Source organism: Musa acuminata, chromosome BXJ3-7 (assembly GCF_036884655.1).
Source record: "Musa acuminata AAA Group cultivar baxijiao chromosome BXJ3-7, Cavendish_Baxijiao_AAA, whole genome shotgun sequence".
In the NCBI taxonomy this organism is placed as follows: domain Eukaryota; kingdom Viridiplantae; phylum Streptophyta; class Magnoliopsida; order Zingiberales; family Musaceae; genus Musa; species Musa acuminata.
In genome coordinates this window covers 28,523,326-28,538,514 of record NC_088355.1, presented here as the reverse complement: position 1 = coordinate 28,538,514, position 15,189 = coordinate 28,523,326, and the positions used below count along the sequence as shown (strand labels likewise).

At 36.3% G+C, this 15,189-nt stretch overlaps 1 protein-coding gene across 2 annotated transcripts in view; it reads left to right on the top strand.

The window, feature by feature from the left end:
• Positions 1-2,915: 2,915 nt before the first annotated feature.
• LOC103992087 (phospholipid-transporting ATPase 3) overlaps positions 2,916-15,189 on the top strand; it is a 32,677-nt gene continuing 20,403 nt past the window's right edge. The window contains exons 1-8 of one of the 2 annotated variants that reach the window (XM_009411676.3): positions 2,916-3,446; positions 6,671-6,736; positions 6,871-6,932; positions 7,126-7,207; positions 7,295-7,405; positions 9,622-9,699; positions 9,837-9,933; positions 11,930-12,036. In XM_009411676.3, the coding sequence (XP_009409951.2) occupies positions 3,234-3,446; positions 6,671-6,736; positions 6,871-6,932; positions 7,126-7,207; positions 7,295-7,405; positions 9,622-9,699; positions 9,837-9,933; positions 11,930-12,036 (816 nt within the window). In that variant the 5' untranslated portion in view covers positions 2,916-3,233. Of the gene's footprint in view, positions 3,447-6,657; positions 6,737-6,870; positions 6,933-7,125; positions 7,208-7,294; positions 7,406-9,621; positions 9,700-9,836; positions 9,934-11,929; positions 12,037-15,189 lie in introns of both variants that reach the window. The other variant, XM_065160041.1, reaches the window with a different exon arrangement.

Here is a 15,189-nt window from a genome sequence, read left to right as displayed (position 1 = left end):
GAAGCTGAGATGCCGTGCTACAATCGAAGTGCCGAGGTAGAATTTAATTATTAAGGTGGAGCTCCTGAATAACTTACAGTGAAAGACGATGTAAGCTTATGTGAGTGGTCTGATAGTCCAGAAAGAGAAGAAAGAAAAGAATTTATTCTTTATAGTTAGAAACTTTATAATCAATTAAAAGAATATATATTTTATAATCGAACTTTCTTAACCATAAAACATTATCCGATTCAACAAATCTTATTGTTGCTTATCACATTGATGTTCACATGTTGAGTTTTGAATGATAGTTATGTTCCGTAATTGGAAAAGAGAGCTGATGCAAATAAATTGGTGGCAATCCAAACTGGCTGGAAATTGGAAATTGAGTTTGATGATGAATTTTCTGTTAAGATTTTGTATATAGGAGTATATGGAGTGACTGGTACGTGCATTACGGTGGCAATAAATCAAATAACATGAGATCAATCAAATGTCTATACATGTCGATCAAATTATTACTAGTTACTAAATTTCCTCTACTGCAATTTAATGCTTATGGAATTGATTTCCCAAGAAAGGTAATCTTTAGTTAGCAAGAATTAAATCATTCTTTCTTAATTCTATTACTTCTTTGGATTGACATGATTGCAAAGCTATTTTCTTTGGATTAGCACTGTTAGATTGATACTTATGCAAATCGAAATAGGGAAAAGAAAATTTTTCATTTTCTTGCATAAAATTTACATGTGTTATCCTTTTTGGAGGTTGATTCTCTATCACTTGAGTTCCTTTATCTTGGCCGGTTCATAGCATCATATGTTGTCAGTGCAAACAACCCAAGAATGTGGAATTTGATTGCATGTCCAAATTCTTTTTTATTGCATTGCCCAGGAATTCATTTCTCATGCCACAGTTTCCTCACTATGCCAGGTTGTATGCATCGGTGGCCAGCAGAGAGAGCAGATGCAACAACTCACAAGATGGTGGAGGAAACATTGCTGGACCAAACAGAGTGGATGATTTGTCATGCTTGGTCCTCATGTACTTCAATCCATACGGTTTGCAGTATTTCCAATGGTATTAGAATAGATATATTTATGTGAGAATTCATTTTTCACTATAATTGATCATCTGTTTTTCATATGAACTTTATCTTGCACGAATTTTCCAAAAAAATTCAACATTTTAGTTTTTTTTTCAGAAAATACTATTTATTTTTAGAATTCTCTAACACCATCTTTTTTTTCTTATCTAATGCTTGAAATACCCCCTAGACAGCACCAATTTTTTTTTCCTCCTTTTTCATATGGACTAATCTATAGGAAACTAATCTTGTTATAATGTTTTTACGCCATGTTATAGTGTTTTTAACAATATTAGAAAAAAACACTGTATCATATTACAAAAATGTTATAATATTTTTTACAGCGTTGCTTTAGTTTCTTTGTATTACTGAAAATATTATAATATAATATAAAATATATAAACATATTATTTTTATAAAATTTATATAAAAATATTATGTTATAGTATTTTTCAATAATAATAGAAAAATATTGTAACACAATACGAAAATCCTATGTCATTTTTTATAATATTACACATTTTCCTAGCATTACTGAAACCATTGTAATACAATGTAAAAACACTATAGATCTATTCGCCCTATGTTTTTATAATAATTCTACTATTACTAAAAATATTATAACATAATATAAATATACTATTATTATCTCTATTCATCCTATGGATTGATCATACTTTAATTCAATAATAGTATGATTTTGCAGACAATATTTGAACGAAACTTTCTGTAACTTCTAATCCAACTTACTTTTGAACTGCATCTGATCTGGTCGACTTAGAGCCAATAATGGAACAATGCATTCAAACGAAAACAGTAAAAACTCGAACACCACTTGCAGAATCATTTGCTGACGCAAAACAAGAATTGATTTTGATCAAATCAAACTGCATGGGTTTGCTTGTGGAACCGCTCACTCCTCTCCTCTTACATGGTTTTATACTAGTCACTATCAACCAAAATTCATCAATGAAAACTAAAACTAGGGATTCATCTCAAACAGAAGGAGACTCTACTTAATAGGAAAAGGAAGGAAGAATGATATTTCAGCTATTAAGCATAAAAAGGTATCATTAAGGAATTATGAAAATAGAAGTGTGCCTCTGGAAAAAAAATAAAAAAAAACTTTTTCAAAAATTTATCCAATTATTTTTATATAAGATTGAGTTATCCTTTTTTATTATATGATACAAGAGGGAATTCAACTTATCATGGTGGAATCTGATTTTTAAAGTTTTGATAGATATTTTGAGTAGAAAATGTGCCCCCTTCTTAGTTTTGATAGATATTTATAGTTTGCTATTAAACATGCTCATAAAAAGGGTAACCTATTGATTAACTCTGATCTTCTGCTGTCGACTTCTATTGTTTTGGTAAGTAATACATTGTGAGATGAGTAATGCATAGCGATAAAAAAAAGGAGCAACTATATACGAAGCGTTCGCATGCGCGTGCGATGCGAACTGCGTCCAACTTGGGCGGATATGCGTATTCTCGCCGTCCTAGTCTCTTCTCGCACAACTAACGGCGCCACCACGCCGTTATTTTTATTAATATTTTCTACCCTTTTAGTTTCACCCGTTTATATACCTGTCTTTCCATTGGAAATGACGTGGCTCCACACACAATCAGATCTTTCAAGTCACAGGGTGGCGACGAATGGTCAGTTGGCATGGTCGTACCAGACGACCCGCCGACTACCCAAATTCCACGAGACCACCATCATCATCATCATCTACCGGTCACGAGTAATCAGACGGCTCCAGTTCCACGCGGTTCTCGCAGGTTAACGCGTTACACGATTTAATCCTCAAGTACCGTTGTGGCAACGGAACACCCCCGCCCACAAACCCGCAGACCCACCGCCCATTTCCTTCGCCCTTTATCACTTTCTTGGCGTAATATTTACCCCCAGACGACCTTTCTCTTCAACAGAACGATCTTGTATTATATTATTACAACGGAGGGGAAGATCGCCACATACCTCGGCATCGAATCCCCAAATCTCCTCCTCCTAGCGAATAGGTGATAGAATGAGATCGGAGAAGTAGAGTAGACTGTTCGGAGATATCTTCTTGATCCTTTCTTCGGCTGCTGTGTTTCATCAATCAGAGAAGGGGAAGACGAAAGGAGATTAGGGTTTGTATTTTGGGAGGTGGAGGGAAGGATGGGCGGAAGGGGTTGGGAGAGGATGCAGACGGTGCGGCTGGGTGGCGCTGGGGCGGCGTCAGCGGGGGAGGCGTCGAGGAGGAGAGAGGCGGCGGAGCTCCGGCAAGTGTCGTCGCAGACCGTGCGGCTCGGCCGGGTGCAGCCCCAGGCTCCCAGCCACCGCACCATCTACTGCAACGACCGCGAGGCCAATAACATCGCCAGATTCAAGGTCAGAGGATCCTTCCCCGGGATCTAGTTCATCTTTTTGCGTTTTTTGGTTCTCATGTTTCTGCCTTTGATCGGACTCACGCTGTAGGAAGCATGGACTATTTTGATGTCTTGTTGGTGTTTTTTAGTCGACAAGAATTTTGGGCTTGGACGATGAACTGAATCCCAACTTCTAACTTCAGTGTTAGATGCAGGGAATTTGAATTTAATAGTGTTATGTTCTCATGGTTTTCATTGAGAAAAATATCAATGCTGATTTGGGCCTTATATCTGTGGGATTCAGAGCAGATTATATGCCCAACTGGAGCTTGCTCCGTGCAAAATTAGAAGGTAGGTCTAGGTATGTAATTACTGCGGAGACTTAAAAGATCATATTATTTCCTGCTGGTGAGAGAAAACGAAGATTCTTGAGTTATAGTTAAGCAGTAGAATTACTGCTGAACTCTCATTTAGTTGAAATTAGAACCTGGCTCACAATCTAGTTCAACTTTGCTCAAGTCTCAAGAAGGAAAAATCTAACTATTCATTTTTGGTCCTCTATCTTAGGTTAGCGTCTTCATGTAAGGCCCACAAAAGCTATGCAAGCCACCAGACAACAAAAAGGTGTTCTTCTAACATGAGTCCTATGGTAGCTGCTCCTTTATAATTTCTATAGCATAACCAGCTTTCTTGTCTAAAGGAGTGTTAGAAGTGCTCCAATTCCTAAGAGTGGCTTGACTGTGATGACTCTGGGAGAAATCATAGGCTTGTTGTAAATTTTATATTTTTGGTCTAATTAAGGAGCCTTGGCTTTATCAGAATAAGTGGCTGGTTAATTCCTACGGAGTGTTGACATTAGTTAACTTAATGAAAAATATTTCTTTGGATGGTTGACCAAATTATTTCTTTATTAGATTTCCTTTTTGTCTCTTCCTAGGTTGTTGGGATTGAGATCCTGTTCGTATCCGTGAGTTATCTTATTTTTGGAGTGGAATGGACCGGGTCATATCTCACTACTTTATGGTTGTAATAGAACCAATATAGGACATGAAATTCTGGGAATAGTGAATAAAATAAGAAATATATGTTGATGAACTGATGATCTTTAGAAAATAATAGTTGAAATCTGTAAGTAGAATGCCTTTTTTTTATACAAGTGTTACTTCTGCGAGGCAAGATTCAACGAGGAAATTAAAAAAAATTGTTCACTAAGTGAAGTACTTATGCTAAATTTAATGAAGATCTTGTTGTTGGTTGCTATTTTCAGTGATTGTATGTCTCCTTCTTTGGGGAGTAAAAAGTTGCTGACATAAGAGGATTTGCCTGATTGAAGGAGCTAAGGGGTCCTTGGCATGATGTCAATGAGCAACTTGATGAAAGTGGGTCAAACAGGCTGCTTAAGAAAGGGAAAAGTGGAGATGTAGGAGGCCTAAATTGAGATGATTGTGTGAGATGGATAGATTTTAGCCTTAAACTAATGTTAAATAGATAGGTACTGTTAGATGTACATTTAGTAGGAGGCCTAAATTGTGATGATTGTGTGGGATGGATAGATTTTAACCTTTAACTAATGTTAAATAGATAGGTGCTGTTAGATGTACATTTAGGATAATGTTAAATGAATCAAAATAATTGTGCTTAGGATGTTGATATTGTCATCAGCCAATTGAATGCTTTATATATATATATATATATATATATATATATATATATATATATATATATATATATACATACATACATACATACATATATACATATATACATATGTGTATATATACAAGGTTCGCATTTTTCTATCATACTGGCGTACCGAGCCTTGCTTGATACTGTATGTAACGAGGCGTACTAAGCGGCATGCCTAAAATAGGCATAAAACGCTCCAAAAATACTTGAAAAATAGAAAAAAAAATTTGGATAGAGTTTTTAAGTTAGAAATAAATATACATTTAGTATAATTTTAGCAAATCTAATTTAAATTAGGTAAGAATAGTGTAACATCTTTTTCGGGCTTTGAGTTTAGGAGAGTGGATCCAATCCACAAATTGTTGCTTTGTTGAGTTTAAGAGAGTGAAATTGTAAGAATAAGAGAGAGATTGTGAGTAAAAATAAGTTTATGTAAGTGTGAGAATGAAATGAATCGAAAGAGGGAGGAAGAAAGGGTTTAAAAACCCTTTAGGATGCCTCCAATGGTTAAATTGACCATTTGAAAATAGATATAAAATGGTAACAGTCGGTTTCGATCGTTATCGCTTGGTACAGGCCAGTAAAGGTTGAAATCGATCGGTACTGCCCGGTACAGGTCGGTAACGATCGAAATTGCGACCGATAGAGTCTTGTATCGCTAGATATGGGGCCAAAAAATTGGTACCGCTCGGTAGCGGGCGGACCGTGTGTCGAAGGGCTATCGAACTGGTACATATTGGGCGGTATGAAATTATAATCCTTGATATATATATATATATATATATATATATTTTTTTTAGATGGATGTCCAGGGAACTGAAGGAACACAAACCTTATATGTATAGGTGTAACAGGATGCATGCAAAGTACACACTAAAAAGATTTGTACTTTGGCTGCCACTAATCCTAGAAGTTTGGGCTTTTATAAGGAGCCCAATCTATAATTATGACATTTGTACTCACCGTAATCTGGATTGGGGTTGACATGTGAACCTGAACCCACGTGCAAGATGGTGAAATCTAAAAGAAGACTAATGATAGAAAAACTATTTATTACACCTCAAATAATAGGGGGGTGTAATGCCTAGGAGTAACTCATGACCTTCTCCGATGCCATGATAAATTTGTAAATTGAGTGACCACTAATCTTATAATGTTAAGCTTTTCAGAAAGGGCATAATATACTTAAAACTCTTAACACTTAGATCACAAAAGTATTATGTTCTGTTATGTTTCGTCTAAGTTCTTTTGGTTTTTGTACTTAAATGTTGTATAATAATGTGAAACTCATTTTGAACATGGGTGTCTGATAATGCGAAACTCATTTTGTACTAAAATGTACTTTATGTTAAGTGCTATCTGAAACTAGGGTGGCTACCTTCATTCTCTATTGCTATTCCTAGATTAATTTGTAGTTCCATTAATTTTCATAGCTTTATCATGTCAATTCTTTTTTTAGCATATTTTTTAGCTGAAAAAGGGTTTGACTATGATAATTGATGATCTCTTTTTGCTATTATGATTGTAAGACAATGATCTTCCTGAAGTGTTGTTTTTCAGGGTAATTCCATATCAACAACAAAATACAATGTTTTAACCTTCCTACCCAAGGGGTTATTCGAACAGGTACTTTGGTCATTAGTGTTTGTGGAACTAGCTATGTTCCTTTACCAAAATTATTTAAAATGTTCATGTTCTTTTACATATTACATCAATTTTTTGTCTTATATCCTAAAACAATTCTATGATAAAACTTACAGTTCAGGCGGGTTGCTAATTTGTACTTTCTCATGATTTCAATCCTATCTACTACACCGATCAGGTAATCTTCTTGAGAGTTTGATATAATGTATTATGATTTATGTTGGGCATTGAGTGTACAACTAACAGCTTATCCTTTAACTTGTTCTTGAAAGTTTGGATAACTGTTGTGTACTTTTAATATATCAAGTGATATTAGCCTCTAAAATGTATATATATTATCCACTGTACTAAGCTGTGTACTGTTCTTGCAGTCCAGTGTCTCCTGTAACAAATGTTGTTCCTCTCAGTTTAGTTCTTTTGGTTTCTCTTGTTAAGGAAGCATTTGAAGATTGGGTTAGTAAAACACGTAGACCCTAATTGTCTCTTTTTTATGGTTCTTTTGTCTCTGTACTCCTAATCTTTTTCCTTGTCTCTCTGCAGAAGCGTTTCCAGAATGATACAGCCATCAACAGTACTCCTGTTGATGTGTTGCAAGGTCAAAGGTGGGAAAGTATTTCTTGGAGAAAGCTACAAGTTGGAGACATTGTGAGGGTAGGATTCAGAGTCTTCTATTTACTGTATAGATGACTATATGACACATGAGAGTTTGTGGCCAATGATTCTTGGTTATTATTTTTATTGGAATGTTCTTTAAGTTTTGGGTTGTATGCTTTTTAGCACAACAATCAAGTTTTATCAAAAAGAGAACTTGTGCATAACAATATGTCCATGACCAAGTAGTGAAATATATTTCTTAATTCTTATGTTAGTAATTTGACTTGGTAAGCATTTTATTTAACCATTTTATTCATATTTTTATTTTGTATTTGGTGGATTAGACTTTTGATGATTATTTAATTTTAAAATTTAGCTAGTTTTTAGTTATTCAGTTTATCTTTGTGATTACTTCTTCATGTTTAGATATTTTTAATGATTATTTTTAATTTTAATATTTCAAAGTTAAAATTCTAATATTTACATAAACATATTTGTGAAATAAATTTTAAAATATTTTACATAAGTTGATGTGATATCATCTGTTCTACATAAATGTTAAATAATAGGATTGGATGTTTGATTTGCTACTTCCCAAATGGAAGTAGGAAATGATCTGTATGGGGTTTGGGTTCGATGATCTGTCGATTAATACCACCTCTTGGATGGAAGTTTTGGCAGAGAAGAAAGACTCAAATGAAAGAGTGATAAAATAAAAAGCGATAAAAGACTCGAATGAAACCGTTAAAACATAGGTTGTCTTTGGACAATCCTTGGGTGCTCTTGGCAGGTTGAAGATCACTGTCAATTTCGATCTCTCCTCCTTTCTTGCTACTGAAACCTCCTTTTGAGGTTTGGACAGCGAACAACAGGGATTCTAGACTTCTTACAATAGTTGGATGAAACTTTAATGCAGGGCTTTGGCTATTGGAACTTGAGGAAGAAAGAAATGCGGTTGGAGGGCAGAATCCTTTTCTGAACTCTTATTTTGGTTCTCGATGTAAGTTGGAATTAGGGCCAGTTGTGGGACTTCTTACTACTACCTTGGGATCTTTTGAAGGGTGCTGCGCCTCCTTGGTTTTATAGGTATAGGGACGCCCAAGAGTCCTACTCCTTTTAGGACTTGGAGAATGCCCTTAGGATTAGGAGAGTCCTAATGCCCTTAGGACTTGGAGAGTCCTATTGCCTTTTGGACTTGGAGTTGGACCTAATTTGGTCAGACCTATCCTCTTTGGATTCGATTGAGCTCAAGTTCTATTTAGCCACATTGGATTTCAATCAGAGTTTGAGTTGAAGTTGGGTTGAGCTAAATTGGAATTCGACTGGAATTCAATTTAAGCCAAATTTCAGTGAGGCTTGAGCTGATTTGAATTCAGTCTTTGAGTTCAGAGTCCAGCTTGATCTTGGTTTGGTTTAATCAGGATTGAATTGGAGTATGACTAGAACTCTAGTTGAGCCAAATTGGAGTTTGGCTTGAACTCTGCTAGATCATCCCTGATCATGGCTTCCCCAATTAGATGATTCAACTCCTGATTAATCTTTCTTTGAGGTTTCTTGTCTCTTGGTTTTGTTTTGGTCTGTCGATGTGAGGGCCATGAGTTTTCGATACGCGTATACTTTCTTTTTGTCTGGCTAGCGGATGTCAAGTCTTCTGTCAAACCCCATATGGATCAGGAAATGACTGTTTGATTTAGTTTGATAATCCTACAAGCTACTCTTCTGATTTATACTATGTTTCCAACTCTGGTAAAATTGGTATTTTGGTGAATGAGCAGATGAAGTGCACCTTGTCTAAATTTTGCACAAATGGGTGAAGTGGCCCTGGCCCATCTTGACCCTGGTTGGAATTTAGCTTGTCACTTCTTCTGAATCAAATGTTCCCCTGTGCAATATCCAGTAGCAAGTGTTACTGCCTGTTTGAGTTTAGAAATAAGAAGATTCTTCTCTTTGCTGGTTATACAAAAAAAAGGAAAAAAGAAAGAGAAAGAAAAATCTAAAGCAAAAAAGTTGTATTTTTTTTCAAAGTCAAACAATTTGTTTTACTCTTGCTCAGTTGTTGGAAAACACCTAAGATCTAAGCTTATCCTCTAAGAAAACATTTTTCCACTTGATCTCAGTATGACAACCCACCACTCAAATACTATCACTTGTGGTTTGCATCTGATATTTTTAGTTATGAGTTTGATGTATTTAGATCAGATATTCCTTTTAGGATTTCTGGTTTAAAGCCGTACATGTTATTGAGCTTATGGTTGTGTGTTGACTTGGAGCAGGTCAAGCAAGATGGGTTTTTTCCGGCTGATTTACTGTTTCTCGCTAGTACAAATGCTGACGGAATCTGCTACATTGAGGTTTTCTTTTAGCCTTTAGGATTTGAATACTTGAATACTGTGTTTTGTATGTAAAAATGATTTTAACAACTAAAATGATTTGAATTACGATACCTGATTTCATCTAATAGTTTAGCATTTTTTATTTGTGATTTCAGACTGCAAATCTAGATGGGGAAACAAATTTGAAGATTAGAAAAGCATTAGAGAGGACATGGGATTACTCACTTCCTGAGAAAGCTGCTGAATTTAAAGGTTTGGTTGGTTCATTGATGACTTCCAACTAATTGCTTTTCCAGTGAACTGTTATTGGTTGAGTCAGAAGGAAAGGAACCTTACAGTTGATCCCTAATGGTTGAGATGCGAGGCTTCAACTAATATGATACCTGACTGAAATATTAGGTTTTTATGTTCTATATTTTTTGTGGATTCAGCAGCATTGAACATCTGTGTAATTATTTTATCATCAGACATGTTTCCTTCATTAGGTGTCAACCATTATCTGGTGCATGCATTTGGCTAATATTTGTAGAATGATCTAGTTGTTGGTTAAAAGAGCAAGATAAATTATTATTATCCTTGAAAAGTTTCATTTCTTGCTTGCTTTTAGTTTGTTCTCTATGCTTAATGGTCTAAGATCTTCATATCCATAGATCTTGTGTTACTCTAATTTGAACTTCTTCTACATCATGAAATCATAGTGATTCTTTTAATGAAACGTTCCATTTTCTACAAAACATGCTTGAGTTTCTGAAATTGTATCAACTAAATTTAGTTTCTTAAATCCTGTAACTACTTCCTCGGATGTTTTGTTGGTTAATTTCTTTTAAACACTCTTCTATGTAATCCATTTGCTATTGTAAGTCTCATGGGATTTGTTATTTGTCTTATAACTTCGTAGGAATGCCTCCTTAACAATGACTAGAAGCATGGTTGCCAACTTTTTCTGTTAAGCTATAAGCATAGTTTACATTTGGGTTTAAACTTGCTTTTAAACAATCAGTTAAGGTTCAGGTCTTGGCTATGTTGATCTGATCCTAATCTGGCTTATGTGATTTAATTTTACTATGATGTTCAATAAGGATGGAAGGTGAATGTGAGTGAGTTAATGGCAGAGAAGATGACTGATAACAAGGTGAAAACAGGAGTCAACATAGTTAAGTAAAGAAGTATTTTGATAATGGAAGAGGAGATAATGATAAACAGGGTGAAAACAGGACAGCCAACAGAGTCAAGTTAAAGGGTACAGTTGGGCCACGGAAGAAATAGAACATAGATTTAGACTTGGGATAGTGAGGAGTGCGGATAGTCCTCTCATGTGATTTAATGAGGGGGTTTTTCTTTGCTGAAAGTGCTAACTATTGTCACTTACCAGAGTAGAGGCAGAAGATTCCTATGCATTTTTAGGATCATGAGATTTGCATAGTAATTCCTTGAAGGGAACTAGATTTAAACCAATTCCCATATATTTGTGATAGGAATAAAATTTGGGTAAGAATCATTTTATATTATTACCAAACCAAGACTGGAACAATCTAACATAATGAGACATTAGACCAGGTGCGCTTAAGCTGTTAAAAACTCTGGCTTAACCACTTATGGTTATAGGTATTCTTGCCATTGTTTTGCATACTACTGAGTAGTGATGTAAGCAGAGACAGGATGTACTAACATAATATTGATTAATGAGACTAATCATCCAAATTTTGTACAGAAGAATGAGGTTATTAAAACTCAAATAATGGATCAAGCTACTCAGTTTAATGCAACCAAGAATATTAATATGGAGCCAAAATAGATTCAATTATATGATGGCTTTCGAAAGTTATAGCTATATCAAAATAGGGAAGTATGTCAAGTCAATTTTATCCTCTGTGATCCTGTACTGCATACTTTATGATGTAGTTGCATTTGATTGGATGCATTTGAAATCTCACATTTTTTTAGTTTTGATCATGGATTTTTGGCTTTTTTATGCAGCCTCTGCACTTACTGTTGTTCAAAAGCTAACTGATTAATAGAATTTGTCTTAACACTTTACATGTTTCCACACAATACATCTGATTGGATGCAATTGCAATCTCACATTTGTTTAGTTTCAATCATGGATTTTTGGCTTTTTTATTAAGCCTCTTCACTGACCATTGTTAGTAAATTAACTAATTAATGGAATTTGTGCTAATACTTCACATGTAAAATTTACCTGATCTCCAACTAATGCTTTGACACACTACCTTTAATGCATCTACAGGGGAAATACAGTGTGAACAGCCAAACAATTCTCTGTACACATTTACTGGAAATCTTGTCATTGAAAGTCAAACTTTACCTCTTTCACCAAATCAAATTCTACTTAGAGTGAGTTCAAGCCTTGCATTTCCATGAATTTTCTCCAAAATACTTGATAATGTATACCCTCTTGTATGTCTTAGTTGTAGTCATACTTATTGTATTTTAAAAAATCACGTGCTTGTTTACTTTGATAATTTGTTGCCTTTTTACTTATTATTACTATGGACTTGTCATTTTGAAATTTGCTGATTGAACAATATTTCTTCTATCCAATGTGTTTTGATATGTGTTGTTTTTATGTTTTGTGAGCTTGTAGTTGTTTAAAGGGAAGCTCATTGCATGTGACTGTTGCCAATGTGGGGTTTGGGACAATATAGTAATTCGGTTTATATGGTAGGGATAAAATTTTCCTGTTGGCTTTCATATACCATGCCAATGGGTAATCCAATATAATGTCAAGGAAGCCTTGACAGTGAGTGCACTGCCTCATCTAAATCACCGTGCCACAGGAAAACTAGCAGTATGTTCTGGAAAGACTTGGATAAGGTCTCAGATCTCGACCATAGTAATGGATATGGCCTAGTAAATACTGGATGACAAAGTATTGCCATCAAACATATAGCTCAATAATGGTATAATTTTATTTATTTTATTATTGTATTCAATAATATGGGATGATATAAATCAATATACCATCTTGTCACTAACTTAATTGGGGCACCCATGCATTATTCAACTACAAAGGATCAACCTAGTTATAACCTTGCGTAGGTCTCAAAGGACTTATAAAAGAGTAAATTGATTAGTACTAGCGATCTAAAAAGGCGCTCGGGCGCTCGCCTAGGCGCTCGGGCGAGGCGAGGCGAGGCCCGAGCGCCTCGCTAATCTCCCAGGCGGCGCGCTTCAAACAGGCGTCGCTTGGGAGCTCGCCCGAGCCCAGGCGCTGGGCGCTTCGGGCGAGCGCCTGGGTTAACCAAGGCGACCGAACCAGGATTTTAGCTCTGGTTCGGTCCTGGTTCGGTCTCCGATGGTTAGTTGGTTCAATCGAACCAACTAAAACTGCTATAAGTGACAACCGAACCCTAACCCACGCCGCTGCTGCTCTCGATCCCGCTGCTCGTCGATGTCGCTGCTCGCAAATGCTACCGCTATCGCCGTTGTCGTTGCTCGCAAACGCTGTCGTCGCTCGCGCCTCCCGCTGCTCGCCGCTCCTGCTCCCGCTCTCGCTCTTGCTCCTGCTGCCGCTGCTCGCCGCTGTCGCTGCTCGCAAACGCTGCCGCTGTCGTCGCTCGCGCCTCCCGCCTCTCGCTGCTCGCCGCTCGCCGCTCCCGCTGCTCGCCGCTGTTGTTGCCGTTGTCGCCGCTGCCGCTGTCGCCACTGCCTCCTTACACTCCGCTGCCGCTGCCGCTTCCTCTTTTCTCAGTCAGCAGGCTCAGCACCCCCTTACACTTCCTTCTTCTCCTTTTGTTAATAGTATATAGTATACTGTTAATATTGTTAGGTTTATTTGAAATTATTAATTTTCAATACTGTTAATAGATTTTCTTAATTTAATAGCATATTTTAATTTAAAATTTTAAATAATTATATTTATTAATTATATTATATTTTTTTTATATTTTAGCGTCTCGTTTCGCTCGGGCGAGCGCCTAGCGTCTCGGGCGTTTTTCGACCTTGGCGCCTTTTGGCGCCTAGCGCTTTTTAAATCACTGATTAGTACAAATAATGAACGACAAATAAGTCCTAATGTCTCACAAAGAGGGTAGCTTTACAAGCAATTCAACATGCACTTAGTGTGCAAGAGAGAAAAGAGAGAAAGGAGGAAACAAGGACTTTGGAAAACAAAGTCCCTTAAGCTTTACATGCCAACTTTACCCAGTGGTTCTAGGGTACTGAGATGGCTGACGTTTCACACTGCACCGCAACCTGCAGAATACAAACCATGACACATGAAAATTGGGCTATTTTGAGGTAGTTTTGCCCATTCTAGTGAGCGGTTACTCTATAGCCTTACTTGCTCATTGTTTTCAAGCAAAAAAAAGAAAGGGCAAAACACGTTGCCAAATTGAAGTACCCATGTACAAGTAGACAATAGCGACGAATGGTCCGTTGACGAAGGTGTTGCAGGTGCGCAATGGCCATCTATGACAGTCCGGGCATATTAGTACCATATTGGTCTCATAGGTTGTTGAAACTGGAATTGGATCAAGTTTTAATTCCTAGGACATGGGTAGTTCAGTAAGGCATGCCATGGTTATACTAGTTCAGTAAGGCATATACAAGTTCATTAGTCTCTCAGTCATCAATGTCACTGTACATTTTTGAAAGTTATCATAATGAATTTTTAAGACATTATATTTTGTAATTGTGTAGATTGAACTGATTCAGATGAACAGTCTACATGATTATTTATAATATAAGTATAGGCGCATCGAAACCATTGTGTGTGTGTGTGTGTGTGTGTGTATGTATATATATATGTGTATATATATACACACACATATATATATACATATATAGACACACATATATGTATGTATAGGTATGTATGTAGAACCGTGTTTGCCAAGGGAAATATGACAGATACATGCACAAGGTTAGCTTAGCTTTTTACAAGATTATATCTCATATTTGCTGCCCATATCCTGTAAGATAAAATTTTATTTTTCTCTGTAGGATGATGAAACATCCTGTATAAAATTAATTTATATTTCCTTTAACGTGCTATATATGTTGGTCTCGGAAGATTGACATTGTTGGCACATGCAATCCTTGCTCTACATATACGCAATGTCTTGCTGAGACTCTGATGCACTCATGTGCCATTGGCATGCCACAAGGTTCACATGTGCTAGCACAATGGGCCTGTTCTTTTACTTAATTGTGTAGTCTCCTGTCTGTTTATGACTGTCTCTATCCATATATAATGTTGAAATTATAAATTTCATTAAGATTTCATCAATGTTCTTCGCTGATCAATTGATTCATTTATTTTCTTGGTTGATCAACTCATATTGGTTATTCTTTTACCCTGTAAGCGTAGAAGTTTTTGAGTATAGTGCATCACTAGTCCTTGAACTTTCGGACAAATTTCAGTGGTTTTCTATGTTTTTCTGTTAACTGTCTGCCCAAACGTCAATTATTGACTAAATCAAATCCCATTATCAGCTTTTGTTTATAAACCTTGACTGACAGCTGATCAGGCTATACAGTTGAACT